General features: G+C 42.2%; 2 protein-coding genes across 2 annotated transcripts; one reads left to right on the forward strand and one right to left on the reverse strand.

Annotated features, from left to right (window-relative positions):
• The first annotated feature begins 1,616 nt into the window (after positions 1-1,616).
• LOC131685538 (sorbitol dehydrogenase-like) lies at positions 1,617-13,475 on the forward strand. Its single transcript, XM_058969345.1, has 2 exons — positions 1,617-2,591; positions 13,182-13,475. The coding sequence occupies exons 1-2, from the start codon at positions 1,681-1,683 to the stop codon at positions 13,363-13,365; spliced, it is 1,095 nt and encodes a 364-aa protein (XP_058825328.1). The 5' UTR covers positions 1,617-1,680; the 3' UTR covers positions 13,366-13,475.
• Positions 13,400-15,405, reverse strand: LOC131685537 (uncharacterized). The gene is made up of 4 exons (XM_058969344.1): positions 15,218-15,405; positions 15,012-15,153; positions 14,048-14,947; positions 13,400-13,988 (listed from the first exon to the last, which is right to left on the reverse strand). Exons 1-4 carry the CDS (start codon positions 15,281-15,283, stop codon positions 13,444-13,446), a joined length of 1,653 nt encoding a protein of 550 aa, XP_058825327.1. The 5' UTR covers positions 15,284-15,405; the 3' UTR covers positions 13,400-13,443.
• Positions 15,406-15,699: the final 294 nt, after the last annotated feature.

Genomic DNA, 15,699 nt, shown 5'->3' on the forward strand with positions numbered 1-15,699 from the left:
ATAGGTTAAGTCACACCCGCAACCTAACATTTCTGATAACACCCTTGTTTGGATTTATTGTTTGCGTGATTGATGATTGGTACAACTTTTCCTACAAATAAATAGCTATCGCCCACATTTGCTACTCTGTAATTGTTTCATATGCCTAGAAATGAATAATACCAGGCTCCTTCCTGGCATCTCGGCAAATGCCATTATCAGCTTGCCAGTGGGATGCTGACCAAAGACTGTGGGGCCGTGTGAATTTCGTAATTGTTTATTGTCTGGCAAATTTATACAATAATGTCTGATAACAGCAAAATTACACCAGAGAAAATAACTGTGTCCGACCCATAATAAAATCGCAAGTCTGTTTTTACAATCGTAAAATATGCCGGGGGTAATTTGTCGAAGAGACAGTGACGCTTATCAGGGGTGAGGTTAGGATTAAATAACCTATGCAATCTACAAATTTGTATACACTTCTGGGGCCTTCCGTTCCTGCTGAAAACAGCCAGAAAGATTGGAAAGTCATTCCTTTGCGTTTGATCTGATATAATAAATCTGATAGAATTGATCGATGAGTGTTTGAAATAAATTTATTGTCAGCGCGATGTGAGATTGTCTGAGGCACGGATTTAAAAAGTCAATCAATCAGCGCAGCAGTCTGATTTTTTAAGTGTCTGAGGTCCGTTAGTCGATGGCTTATCTTTACTCATGAGTGCTCATAAATATCGGTTTGCTTATGAAGCTTTCAATATATCACTTCTGTAGATGATGTAACCTCCCCCTCCACGCCCCTTCCGAAAAATTTAACTTTTTGAGAAAATTTTAAAATATGTTTCTATTTTAATTTGCTCTAAGCTCAAAATTATTCCAAACCAATATTGTATTGTGCAATGAAAATTTCAATATCGAAATTTCGGGAGCCCTCCGAAATATTGGTAAAAACTATTTTTTCTCCATTAACCAGAAAATAGTTTAAAATCATCTTTGCGCGTAAAGAGCACAAAAACTATAACTAAATTAGTCTACGTCTCATCAGAATCCGACACTAACTGCCACGGATAAACATTGATTCTGAAACATTCTTGCAGACGGAGAAATTCATCAATATTATGATTTACAAAGTTCAACTTCAAAGCATACGCGTGAACCAAGCACTAAGAAGCATTCTTGAAGGATAGCGTAAACAAAAATGGTTATATACTGCTTCCTTGCGGGACCTCTGGCATGTATTATGTACTAATTTAGCGAGTTTGTTAATATAGTTGAAATTGTAGATCAATTGTCTGATTAGAGCCAGTTTAGTTTTATCAAAAGTATAGTTAATTGTCGCTTTTATATAAGAAAAAAAGTCTAAGATTTTACGTAAATACCGAACTAATGAGATGAACAAGGGAGGAACTACCCTAGTATTTTTTTATAATTCTAAGTGAGTGATAAAAAGAAAGATCAGTGCTACCTATATGCTCAATCCATAAATGCTTATCTTAAATGATCTTTCAAGCTACGACACGGTACTCGTAAAAATAGATTCACATTTGCCTACCTACACAAACGACCAATTATCTTGTCAAACATAAACACAATACTGCAACGACGGTGACTATTCGCGCAAATTTTACTCTAATCAGCCGACGCTGCGTCTCAGCATTCAGTCAAGCTTCTGCCACAGACTAGCCAACATCACCCCGCACAATGGCTCCAAAGAACGAAAATCTTGCCGCCCTGGTGTACGGTCCGAACGATTTGCGCCTGGAACCACGCCCGATCCCGGAACCGGCCTTCAACGAAGTAGTAGTCGAGGTGGACTGCTGCGGAATTTGTGGAACCGATATTCACTTCCTGAAGGACGGTGGTTTTGGAGCACAGAGATTGATCAAACCGATCGTGCTGGGACACGAATCAGCCGGCGTGGTCCGGAAGGTCGGTAGTCAGGTTACACATTTGAAGGTGGGAGATCGTGTCGCAATCGAACCGGCCGCTGGATGTCGTACGTGCGATCTGTGCAAGGTCGGTAAGTACAATATCTGTCTGGACGGCAAGCATTGTACGACGCAGAAGCACGACGGGAATTGCTCCAATTATTACGCCCAGTATGCGGATTGTTGTTTCAAGTTGCCGGACCACGTTTCGATGGAAGAAGGAGCCCTGCTGGAACCGCTGGCAGTAGCTGTATACGCTGGACGCAGGGCACAGATTGGATTGGGGAATAAGGTAGTGATTTTTGGTGCTGGTCCTATTGGCCTGGTATGTTTGATTGCCGCTAAAGCAATGGGAGCCACAAGGACGGTTATTTTGGACCTGGATCATGCCAAGCATCGACTGGAAGTGGCCAAGAAGCTGGGTGTGACTGGAGTGATTGGTATCAAGAAGGACGACCAGGAAGACGATTTAGTGCGAAAGATTCATGAAGTGTTGGGCGGACCGGCCGATCGAGTACTGGAGTGCACCGGTTCGCAGCCTGGAATGAGAATCGCGATCAAGGCTACCAGAAATGCCGGCCGAATCTGTTTGGTTGGATTGGGTAACAAGGACGTTCAGCTGCCGATGGTGGATGCCATTTCGAGGGAGATCGACATCACTACTTGTATGCGGTACAATCACGAGTAAGTAGAAAAATCACGGTGTAGTAAATCACACGAACTAGTTATTTAAATCACCAAGTAAATAACACTGACCAAAAAAGTTAATACGTATTACTACAAACATATCAAATCTGTTTTAGGAAGATCCTGCAAGTCTAGTAAGCAAGACTGATTGTTTTTAGAAAAAAAAACTATGAACAGTGAAAACCATTCAAAATCATATCTGATTCAAGATTTTATACTTAGTAGGGGTGATATTGGCTAAGAGAATTTAGTTCGAACCAAATCCTATCAATGTCAGAGTTGTTGAGATACGTAAGTCTAGATCACTAATGGACAAAAGGTTGTAATTAGCAACATGCGCCACTTCCGACGATCTTCTTCGCTCCAGTGAGACCAAACCCTGTACATCCATATTTTCCCAATCTAAACAAGCCAAATTTGTCTGGAGCTTGTGGGGCTTCAATTTCTCTCAAAAAGTATGGAAATTATCGAGCAAAATACGTATTTACAATCTTATTTTCATTTTTGCTTTATTTTATTTCGAATTTATGTAGTCCGTTCTCACGGTAAAGAGGAACAAGTCTGGCTTTACCAGGAGGCATGTTGGTGGACTTGAGTGATTCGTAGTTATGGTGCCTAAGCTCGACCCCCACCAATAGAAGACCCTTCCTTTGTCTGGTCCCGGATTTGTGGTCTTTCGACAAAATATACAGTCGTGATTCGTTGGTTTTTCACTTTTTAACTGGATCGCTTTTTAGTTGGACCTCCGCTAGTTACACTATTGTCCAACTAAAAAGCATCCGAATGACAAAATCTCGTGTCAAATTCACTTTTACAATCAAACTAACATTAATTAGAGATATGAGCAGATGCATTTTCGGCCCAACTAACGAATTTAATTCAGAGGGTGTGGCCCAACCAGCGAATCACGACTATACTGGACGCAAATACGACCATCTTTCACCAAGTCACGTAGAAAATGGTATTTTACGTCCACATGCTTGAGACGCCCGTTGTTTTAGCTATCTTCCGCAATCCGTATCGTAGACCGATTGTCTTCATAAAAATACACTAACAGTTTGGTTTCTTTTCCAAAATCATTGAGCAGTCGAGTCAACCAAATCTCGTAACACGCAGCCGCACATAAAGCATTCAGCTCAGCTTCTGTTGACGAGAATGATACTACTAGCTGCTTCCTGGTCATCCACCCGACACAATATCCAGCAACCTTGATCAAACATCCACTAACCGAACATCGGTCCACAGGATCGTTGGCCCAATCCGCGTCCGAAAAAATCTCAACCAGCGGTGCCTTCGAATCAGCTCGATACAGTTCGATGCCCGCAGTGATCCCTTGATGCATCTCAATACACGCTTGAGGTAGGTTCAGTCGAACAACTTTTAAATTGACTGAAGAAATTCACTGCTGCTGACGCGTACGTTAGACAACCAATAAACTCATTGCCTCAATAATGACCGTTTCGTCTCCGATTTTCTGAATGTACAGGCATGGATCGTTCGGGGTGCAGTTGAAATCCATCCGGCTAGTCACGAATCCATGCAAACGATCGTTTCACGATCTTAAAACTTGCTTCAGACCATATATAGACTTCTGCAGGTGACATACTACGTTTGTCCCATCGTCGGATCCCTCGGGTTTGGTGGCAGCTGTGATAGACTCCAAGTCTGGTTCTTCAGAGAATCAATGTCCTCTTCGGCGGCTTTCTTTCATTTGCACCAATCGACCCCTGGCTTGGCCTCCGCAAGTGACTTTGATACATCCTGAACGTAGTTCACAGCACTCAATGCACGCTCGTCGTATTCTACTTTGTAATCCTGCTACCAAACCGGAGGGAATCTGTGTCGCTGTGGTGTTTCAGAAACTGTGTCAACCATCGGCACAATGTACTCTCCTGGTCCATCCTCCTCACGGATGCTATTGAACTCTTCATAAGACTCTTCTGAAACTGCTTCGTCTGATCATTCAGCAGAACTGCTGCTCGCATCACTAACGGCTTCTCGCGTATCTTTTTCGACCGTTGCTGCTGGGGGTAGCATGATCACACTAGACGATTGTTTTACTTTGATGTCTATCTGACCGTATTCTTTATCAATAAAATCCACGTCTCGGACATGTACGATCTGCTTCGAATGAGGGTTCCAAATACGGTGGCAATTAATAGCGTATCCAACAAAAACTCCTTTCCAAAACTTTGCATCGTATTTCTGTCGCAACCCTTTTGGTACGTGGACGAAGACGGTGCATCCTAACACGCGTAGCTTCGAAACATTCGCCTTTTTACACTCGTCGGGAGTGACAGCCTCATCCACCGATCTGGACGAACATCTGTTTTACTAAATACGTAGCCGTTTGGATAGCCGGTGCCCAATATCGCTTACTCCCAAATCTTCTAGCATTGATCGTGTACGCTTTACGAGAGTGCGGTTCATCCGCGCGCCAACACCATTCTGTTCGAGCGTATGTGGGACCGTCCATTCTACTTGGATTCCCTTTTTCCGACAGAACTCGAACTTCTGACTACAGTACCTCCCTCATTCATTCACTTTCCAACTGACTGAAATTTCATGCAGAATCGAATGCTTGAGTGCAGAGGAAATATAAACTCATTCACCAACCTAAGCATTCATTTGTTATTAAGTCGACAGTTTGAAGGCAGAAGTTGGCATCTTCTACATTTTCGAGCATAAGTGCGTCCACTTTTGATCAATGATCCCACTCAGAGCTAGCATAGAAATAAAATTCACTTTGCTTCTGAAACCGAACATGTCCGTACTTGAAAGCGCTGCGTCGGAAGAACGAATGACGATGGAAACGAATCAAAAATTTCATTCATCGCAGCGGGCATGAATTGATTTTCGTTTTCTTTCAAGTTCATGCAGCGATGTCAATTTTTTTAAGCTTTGCTCGCAGCGCTCCGGAAACGGCTTCCGGGTCTGCTTCTCCATGACGTACGGCTCGCAAACAGCAGTTTTGTTCACTTTCGCACCGGCAAGCTCGAGCCCCGTGACCTTATCGCCCGAAATCAGTTTCTCAAGACTTCGCGCGTTTAGATGGCCGAACCGACGATGCCATAGTTCCAATTTCGTCGGGATCAATCGGCACGTCATCAAAGTCACTTGCGCTGCACATATCCGTATAGAAATTGAGACGATACAACTTACCTCACTGCGAACCCATCGCGACGACTTCCGATCCACGATACATTGCTACTCGGCCATTTTCGCATGTCACTTTCATTCCCGCTTCAACTTTAACAGCAGAGAAAAGATTGCAGTGCGACTCTTGCACGAACAAAACATTCTTCACAGTGCATTTTACTCCAGGGGCAGATCACTCTAGGAATGTATAGCAAATTTGCATCAACTTAGAAAAAATGCATTTAATTTTCATTTTTGCATCAACATTGCACTCCCTCGCAGAAAAGATTACTTAACAATCGTCCTACGCTGATCCACTTTGTTCGATGTTTTCTTGAATGTAGCGCTATTTTTTGTAGGGTTTTGACGTCTTACACGCAACGCAAAATACATTGCACGCAACGCAAAATGCATTACGAACTTCTATTTTGATGGAAAGAAATGCATTTAATTTCGCTGATTTTTAAAAATGCATCTCAACCCGGATAGAATTTTACAATAGCATTTACCCTACAAACAGCCATAAAACAATAAATATTATAGTTATTACTGTTTCAACATTGTTCGATGCCAAGTTCTCACAGTAGATTTACAATAAAATTTCATGTAACAATAAATTTCACTGTTCAGCAAAAAGCTGACACAGTGCATTCACATTAAATTTTACTGTTTTCGAGAAAAAAATGTATGGAGAAAAATTGATTTTTTTAATGTTAAGATACACAACCACCCCCCTTTTTCACTGTAAAAGTCTATTTTACATTGAAATTTACTGTAAAAACGTTAAAGTTTATTGTTTTTGTATTGTAGCATAACACTAAAACTTACTGTAAATTATTGTAAAATTACTGTACTGTCACAGTGAAAATCATGGTTTTGTTACTGTACATTTCTATTCGGGAAGTGATCTACCCCTAGATTTTACTCCAGTACCAATGGCATTGGGTTCCACAATTGGATCATTAGGCTATATATGGTTTTCCGATCCATTCGATAAATTTTAGGTCCAATATACATAATATTTTAATTTTTTTATAAATTCGTTGTAATACGTAAAAACGATTTTTTTTTGTTTTTTAAAATAAACCTTATGTAAACATAGACAACTATACATAGGAAAACTTCGGTTGTTTGCATCTGGCCTATCAAGAAAAAAAATCACCCAAAATGAAAAAACTATGTACAGTGGAGTTTATTGTCGCGCTTATAATAAAATCTCACATTGCGGGCGTCTGAAAGGCGCATCAAATATAGCCGCAGTTGCTCCGCAAGCAGATTTCAGTGGAGCTTTATTTTTCTGCCAGCTGTGTACTTTTCGAAAGCTTCAAGGAAAAAGCTGCCTATACATTTATATAGGCGGCTGTCACGCGCCTATCTCAATTGAGCTTTTATATAATCGCATATCGAGCGATTATCCTGCAAGGCACAATATGTCAAATAAAAATAACCCTCCAGGAAAAGCAGGAAAACATATATTCATTTTTTCTGACAGTGCATGACTTGTCGTGAAACTCGATATGCAAATGCTTCTGATAGTGTCAAATCAATAAACATATTTCTTTATTTTGAATTCAAATTTTATTTTCACGTTTCCTGAGTTAGAAAAAACATTGGTGAAATCACGAAAATCAGCTTTATCGATATATGTAATAAAAAGATTTTTTTCTAATTTAATCACCCAATTGTACCGGCTTGTTTGGCAATTATCGAGCGGCCATGTTTCGCGACCACGATCTCAACCGGACGCTTGTCGGCTTCAGAGTTGTGTGCAAAGCTTTGTTATTAACGATGTGATCTGAATATCCAGAATCAATAAACCACGGTACAAATTGTTCGGAAAACTTTTACTTGTCTTCAGCCTCACTGCTAGAAGCAGCAAAGCAAACACAGCTCGTTTCAGCATCTGCTGAGTGTGCTTTCGATGAGTTTTTTTTTTCGCGAACTTTCTCATCACTTTTTACTCCCTTTTTGGTGGGATAATCGGATAATTGTTCCTCTTTCTTACACCCAAAGCACTTAAACTTCTTCTTGCTCTTCAGCTGCTTGGAGCTCACGAAAAAAGCTGATTCTTCACATTGTCACGACACATACCGTTCCGCTTGGTTTCCTCGTTCAAGAGGGGAAATTTTACAAATTCCATGTTTAAATTCGCCTCCGGCATTGTTTACAGCACAGTGACCACGGTGTCAAACGAAGCTCCCAAATTGAGAAGATGGCAATTAATATCCGGTTCTACCATTTCCACTCCCGTTCCTTACGCACTAATCAATCAAAGCAAAGAAAATTATCTTGAAGAGTACCGCCCTCATACCGCAACTCCAGTATCTGTCGCTTCAGGTGCATACGGCTGCCCAGTGAGCAAATTTTCTGGCAGAGACCGCTCTGCTAGATATCTGTAAGTCTTGGTTTGGCAGCCCTGTCAGATTTCTGCGCGTATCCTGTCGGGTTAGTTGAGCTAGGGCGAACTCGGTTTCGCTCGCGTTTTCTGGCAAATTTTGACAGGAACCGAGCAAAACCCTAGCATAACTCGGACATAAACTGTGCAAAGATCCTGACAATTCCTACCTGGTAGAATTTAGCACGAATCGAGCAAAACATCTGACAAAGATGTGGCAGGAAGCGTGCAGAAATCTTGGCCGTACATTTCTGGCTGGATTCTGGATAAAAGTGAGCAGCATCGGTTGGTTTAACCGCTTCTGTCAGAAACGGTTGTTGCATTTGAGCGAATTCGTTGCCAGAATTTTCGCACAAATCGCGCAAAATTATCGCAGAAACTCTGTCAGCATCAATTTCGCTTTGCTCAACTTTTGCTAACATTCTGCTTGCCACGCTGACCGGGTGGCAATACTACCACAGACTAACAGACATAACACTATGAGGGAATTTCCGTAAAAAATATCGATCCGGCAATTTTCCCAGAACATTAGCTCCACCTTTTATTCGCGGTCCCAAGCACACATTTGCTGGTGTGTTACCCCTCAGGCTTGGGAACAATTTTTCATTAGTGGTCTATCCCCCATATGCTTGTTCATATGTCAGTGGCGCTATAATTTCAAAAGCGGCCACAGTCCCAACTACACATATATTTAAAATGACGGCTAAAGTGGGCGAAGCATTATTTTCGAGTGTTATGTCTGTTAGTCTGTGATACTACGTCGATCGAAGACTACTCAACGCCGACCAGATTTCTTTCGGCGTACGTTTTCCTTGTACCAGCTCCAACTGGGAGTCGTGAATTCGGGAAATGATCAAACTTTTACATCTCTTTTCTTTCTTCACACACTTTGTTCGTTCCTTTTCCTTCACCTCCGCGAAATCGCCGGGTTCTTCTTTCAACACCTCCACGTCAGCAACGTCAGCTTCCACGCATTCCAGCAGGTCGTGCTCCCCCAACAGCACCTGCAACAAGATTTCCGTGACGAGAAATTTGACCCTTCAAACAGCGGTAGGTGCAAACGTTCAACTCGATCTTCATCGACCTAAATTGTCGAATTTGTTTTGGAAATGATCTGGGCCCATAACCTTTTGTGGTTTCGTATGGGTTTTAGACGAAAATAGCAAAAGAAAAACTATCGATTCATGAAACACGTTTTTTGTTTCTTCTTCTTCTTCGCTTCTGTTTGGCTTGTTTGTGAAACAAAGCCCAAAATGGCACAGCATATAAAGCTATATTGCCATTTAATTTTCGTTTATAGTCCAATGGACTTTACTTTTTGTGACTACCCGGATAGAATTTTACAATAGCATTTACCCTACAAACAATCATAAAACAATAAATATTATAGTTATTACTGTTTCAACATTGTTCGATGCCACGTTCTCACAGTAGATTTACAATAAAATTTCATGTAACAATAAATTTCACTGTTCGGCAAAAAACTGATACAGCGCATTCACATTAAATTTTACTGTTTTCGAGAAAAAAATGTATGGAGAAAAATTGATTTTTTTAATGTTAAGATACATAACCACCCCCCTTTTCACTGTAAAAGTCTATTTTACATTGAAATTCACTGTAAAAACGTTAAAGTTTATTGTTTTTGTATTGTAGCATAACACTAAAACTTACTGTAAATTATTGTAAAATTACTGTACTGTCACAGTGAAAATCATGGTTTTGTTACTGTACATTTCTATTCGGGTAACCGACGATAACCTCGCAGCGCCACAAAATTGGTCCACCACAGCACGAGTAATTCGCCCAATCAAGGTGAAAAAAGCGAATTATCTAGCACTCGGTGAAAACCAACATGTCAACACGTTGAAATTTTCACCGGAAGTGGTTTTTAGTTTAATGCGTCTTGTTTTGTAGATAATGACAGAAACATTTTATTTAGCAAAGGTTAATCAATTTCGAAAGGTGAGGATAAAAAAGCTATATGAGTGTAGTGGTAAGGTTGCCAGGATTGTTATTCCAACAAGAATAACTGCCAAATGGAGCCAGCATAGGTATCTCGTGTTGTCGGCGATTACATTCATGTTCATTCGAGCTGGTAGAGTCTTCAGTAAGGGTACGGTTACTCTCGTCTTAGCTACAATTAATTTGCTGCTATTACTGTTAGGGAGTTATCTGTTGGCTGGAGGCTTCTATGCTGAAGGCGTTTCAGACAGTTGTATCTGTAGGCTTAAATTTTCCGGCAGGTGGATTTCGGTCAGTGTTAAATATGCTGATATTCACAAACGGTGTGTCTACTATAGCAGCGGCGAAAAGGCAGAACATGGAGTCGGTTTCATAGTGATCGGCAAGCAGATGAAGCGTGTTATAAGGGGGAAACCGGTTAGCAAGCGAATCTGTGTGTTGAGGGTACGGGGCAAATTCTTCAACTACAGCTTGATCAACATCTATGCACCGACAAACGATAAACCCGATGACGTGAAGGACGCATTTTACGAGTGTCTCGACAAAACCTACGGAGAGTGCCCAAAGCATGACGTGAAAATTGTTATCGGGGACGCCAACGCTCAGGTCGGTAGAGAGAACTTTTTCCGTCCAATCATTAGTAAGGAGAGCCTTCACTCTGTAACCAATGACAACGGCCTGAGACTAGTGACCTTCGCTGCAGCTAGAGGGATGGCCATCAGCAGCACTTACTTTGCACGCAAAGACATCCGTAAGCACACCTGGATGCACCCGAATGGCGAAACTTGCAATCAAATAGACCATGTCCTGGTAGACGGCCGACACTTCTCGGATGTTATAGATGTGAGGACCGAACATCGACTCTGATCACTATCTCGTTGTCAGTAAGATTCGAGCACGGTTATAAACCGTAGCGAACTCAAGAACTCAACGACCGTTGCGTTTCAATATCCAGCGCTTCTCAGCAGAAGGTGTGACGGACGAGCACCGCCAGAAGCTTGATGAGCGGATAAGGGGAATCAACGTAGACGACAACCTCAACAATCTCTGGGAGTCAATCCACGGAGCGGTGAGCACAGCAGCGCGAGAAGTAATAGGTACTGCTCATAGACGGCCCAGAAACGGTTGGTTCGATGAGGAGTGACGGATGAGAAAAATGCTGCCAGAAGCCGGATGTTAGTGTCTGGTACCCGGCAGAACAGAGAGCAAGCAAGAGGAGCCGAAAAAAGAATTCACCGCAGAAAGAAAAAGCAGTATGAGGTAGACGTCATTACTGAAGCGCAAAACAGTATGGAACAAAATGATATGCGGAAATTTTATGAAACTGTCAATGGCTTACGGAGAAAAACAGCGCCGTCTCCCGTCATGTGCAATGACCGTGAAGGTAACTTGCTGACAGATAAAACTATGGTAACAGCCAGGTGGAGAGAGCACTTCGAGACATTGTTGAATGGAGAGAATGTTAGCGCGTCAACGAACATAATAAGGATAAGTGACGATGGACAAGCTGTGGAACCTCCGATGCTAGAAGAGGTGAAAAAGGCAATCAAAGAGCTGAAAAACAAACTTTTCAAACACGGTAATGAGCAGCTACACGAAATACTTCACCGTACTCTTTTGAAGGTATGGGAAGAAGAAGAACTATCTGCTGACTGGCTAGAGGGCCTCATTTGTCCCTTATACAAAAAGGGACACAAAATTATACAAAAAGGGACACAAAATTATGTCACGTATTCTGTTCAACAGATTAAGGCCGTTGGAGGAGTCTTTCGTCGGCAAATACCAAGGTGGTTTTCGTGAAGGCCGGTCAACAACGGATCAAATGTTTACCCTGCGACAGATCCTAGATAAATTCCGGGAATACAACATGCAGACACACCATCTGTTTATTGATTTCAAAGCGGCGTACGATTCAGTGAAAAGAAACGAGTTATGGCAGATAATGGTAGAACATGGTTTTCCGACGAAACTGATTAGGCTGATTCGTGCAACGCTGGATGGATCGAAATCAAGAATCGACCACCGAGCCGTGGAAGAGGCATTCGTGCCTTTTAAAAGGGAGACAGCAAGTTTGTGGTGAAATGGTGATAAATTTGAAGTAGTGGAAGAATTTGTGTACCTTGGAACTCTTGTGACGTGCGATAATGATGATACCCGCGAGGTGAAAAGGCGTCTTGCAGCTGCAAATAGGGCTTTTTACGGTCTTCGTAGCCAGCTGAAGTCCCGTAGTTTGCAGACGAAGACAAAATTCCCGTTGTACAAGACATTGATAGTTCCGACCATGAAACGTGGACGTTAAAGGAAGTTGATCGTAGAGCGTTCGGTGTCTTCGAACGTAAGGTGCTGCGAACAATACTCCGCGGTAAAGAAGAAAATGGCATCTGGCGGCGTCGCATGAATCACGAGCTATACAAAGTATATAAAGGAGTGGATATTGTCAAGCTAATAAGAAACGGCAGGCTGCTGTAGGCTGGTCATGTGGCACGAATGCCGGAAGAACGACAGGCGAAGATAATATTCAGTAGAGAACCGGGAAGAGGTCGACGGCTCCGTGGCAGGCCGCGTACACGATGGCTGTTTGCAGTGGAAGAGGACCTAAAAGCACTCAATGTCCAGGGTGACTGGAAAAGATTGGCCCAGGACCGGGTCCAGTGGAGGAGAATTCTTCACTCGGCGTAGATTCAACGAAGCGAATTGTTGCCCATCAAACTGCAAAAAAATTGTGTCCGGTCCCACCCCAGCAGCCGCTGTGAAGTACCGCTAATTAGCGGAACATCCTCGGTCAGTACCAAACAGGAACGGCTAAGATTTCATGATCCTGCCCTTCTTTTGGTCAATCTGACTGTATGGTCGCAATTAACAAAAAAGATCACGAATTTTCGGTTAAAATAAGAGATTACCTATGTTGCTGAAATTTTTCCTGTCCTAGATCCTTTTAAAAAGATTTATCGTGAGATCTAGAGGGCTTCCGCATTAGAAAATAAACAAAAAATGTGGGGTCTGTTCTTCCATGAATATCTTCAGCTCAACTATTTGGTTTATTTCCATTTTTACCCAAATTTTTCAACAGATTTTTTTTATTCTTGCAGCTATCCAGCAGCTCTGGAGATAGTGGCTTCCGGGTACGTAGACGTAAAGCCCTTAGTATCCCATCACTATGATCTGGCGAACGTGCACGAGGCATTCCGAGTCGCCAGTCAGGGTGAAGGCATCAAAATCATGATCCATTTGGTTCCCAGAGACACAAACAATGTCAAAAAATTCGTCAACTAGTGTGTCCATTTCTTTCAAAATAAAGTTTAGTAAATTACTAGTTAAGTATATTACAAAGAAATATAATGAAAAATATAACTAAAACTCCCACCCCCGATACTCCTTAACAATGCCATTGTTATCTTTCCGCATCCGACGAACCGCACTAGCTTCTCCCTTCGGAACGGCTCGCTTCTTTTGATCCTTCTTCTCCTGCAGCCTAAGACCGTTCCTTATTCGGTCCGTTACAACAGATGGAGCAATCGTACTGGCCGTAGTCGAGTAAGATCTGGCACTACGAGCATCATCCAATAACTTGCGCACCATTATCATCCGATACTCACGGGAATTCGGGTCCAGATCGGTTAGATTATCATCAAGTTCGTTGGTAATCAGTTCGTTCGAACTAACTGAACATACATCGTCCCGCTCATTTTCCTCGGCGTTTGTTCCAACCGGTCCCTGAAGCGAATTCGACTGCGATGGCTCTTTGAAGGGTTCCCCTGCGGAAATGTCTTCCAAAGCATCCTTGAAAACGTCCTCTTCTTCTTCATTGAAAGGTTTCTCCATATCTCCCGGAGACATAGATGCAATGTATTTAAGAATACTAGAGTTCTTATCTGCATGCTTGGTTTGAATGTTTGCTGCAAATTATGAAATTAAAATATTAACTTTTAAAGCTTTTCAAACATGACCAACACACCTGGCTTTTCTTCGGCAAACTTGATTTCCTCCTCAAGCTTCTTTCTGCATTCTTCAATCTCCCCTTCGTCCATACCATCCGCAACACTATCTTGATAATCTTCATCGCTGGCTTCGTCGTCCTCGTCCTCCGACTCGTTTATCTGATGATACTCCTTCAACACGTCATCCTCCATCTCCTTGGTAAACCCATAGCCGGAGCAAAGCACCTCCTTATCCAGCTCATCATCCCGCTCCAAATCGCTAAACTTCGGATACTCCTCGCTCTCATAGCCAAACTTTTTCCGGAACAATTCTCTCACTCCTTGCACATCCCGATCAAAGTACATTTCCGCATTTGGATGCGAAGTGGAAACCATCTGCGGAAAATCAATCAAAATCGGCTGTTGATCCTGCTCCGTAATCATCACATTGAACTCGTTAAAATCCCCATGAATGACGCCACAGTTGCCAAGCCGAACGATCAGATTCATCAAATCGTCGTACAGAGCCTCAACGTTTCCCACCTCACATACGTTTGTAAGCGGATAACCATCGACCAGTTCCATCACCACACAGTGTCGATTGAAATCGATAGGCCGGGGAACCGGGAATCCTCGATCGTATAGCGCCTTCATGTAGGCAAACTCTCGCGTAGCGGAAATGCGAGACAAGTACAGCCAACTCATTCTGTGACGCTTACCATGATAGTCACGTTTCTCTTTCACATTCCGGAAGCAAACCCTACCCAATCGATGCAGTTTCAGACAGAGTGGGGTACCCTCCTCATCGCCCACAGTGTAGATGTTAGATTCTTTTCCAACTCCGATTTGATTGCCGAAGCCGGAAATAGACCCGCGAAGTGTGAGGGATTTCAGCGCCAGATAATCGTAACCCATGTTGGTCAAACGGTAACCGTCGACTGTTTCGGGGAAAAAGTGTATTACCATTAAAACTGAACCTTCACTGATCATGGCTGTACTTACATCGCTTTCCACGCTCATAGGTGAGCAACTTATGTTTGCACAGTTCCCGCAGCAACTTGTGAACTCCCCCCGCTTTCAAACTTGCGATGGCGGCCACCAAAGCTCCCGGTACCAGCTCGTGGTTCTTCATTCCCATCTCGATCTGGATAATATGGGTAACAAATCTTCGTGATCCGATACACTCCATTTATCCGGATTCTACTTACCGCTGTGAGAATTCGAAAATCTTCCTTGCTTAAATAACGCAAAACTGTAACGTTCAGCTTTCCCATCTTATTGGCTTTTAATAAAGTTTAATTCTAAGCGAGAAATAAATTTAATTTTAAAATTTACTGCCGCTGCAAGAAACCTCGTGTGTATTTTTGTTTTGATATTTTTTTGTCAAAAAAACGATGTCTGCATGAAATAACGGATTCAGTCGATTGGGCCAACAAAGATTAGCGTCACACCTACACGCTACAGAAAAAGTACCGAATATTAAATTCTTTTCACTCAACTTAAGCCCTCCGCGTAGGAACCCGAATAAAAAATAAATGCTCAATAACAAAATCATAATTATCACTGTGACTGTACAATAATTTGCAATAAAGTTCCATCAAATACATATAAATTATGTTACGCTGCAATACAAAAACATTCAACTTTAATGTTTCTAAAGTAAATTTCAGTGTAAAATCGACTATTACAG

This window comes from Topomyia yanbarensis, chromosome 2 (assembly GCF_030247195.1).
Source record: "Topomyia yanbarensis strain Yona2022 chromosome 2, ASM3024719v1, whole genome shotgun sequence".
Classification (NCBI taxonomy): Eukaryota; Metazoa; Arthropoda; class Insecta; order Diptera; family Culicidae; genus Topomyia; species Topomyia yanbarensis.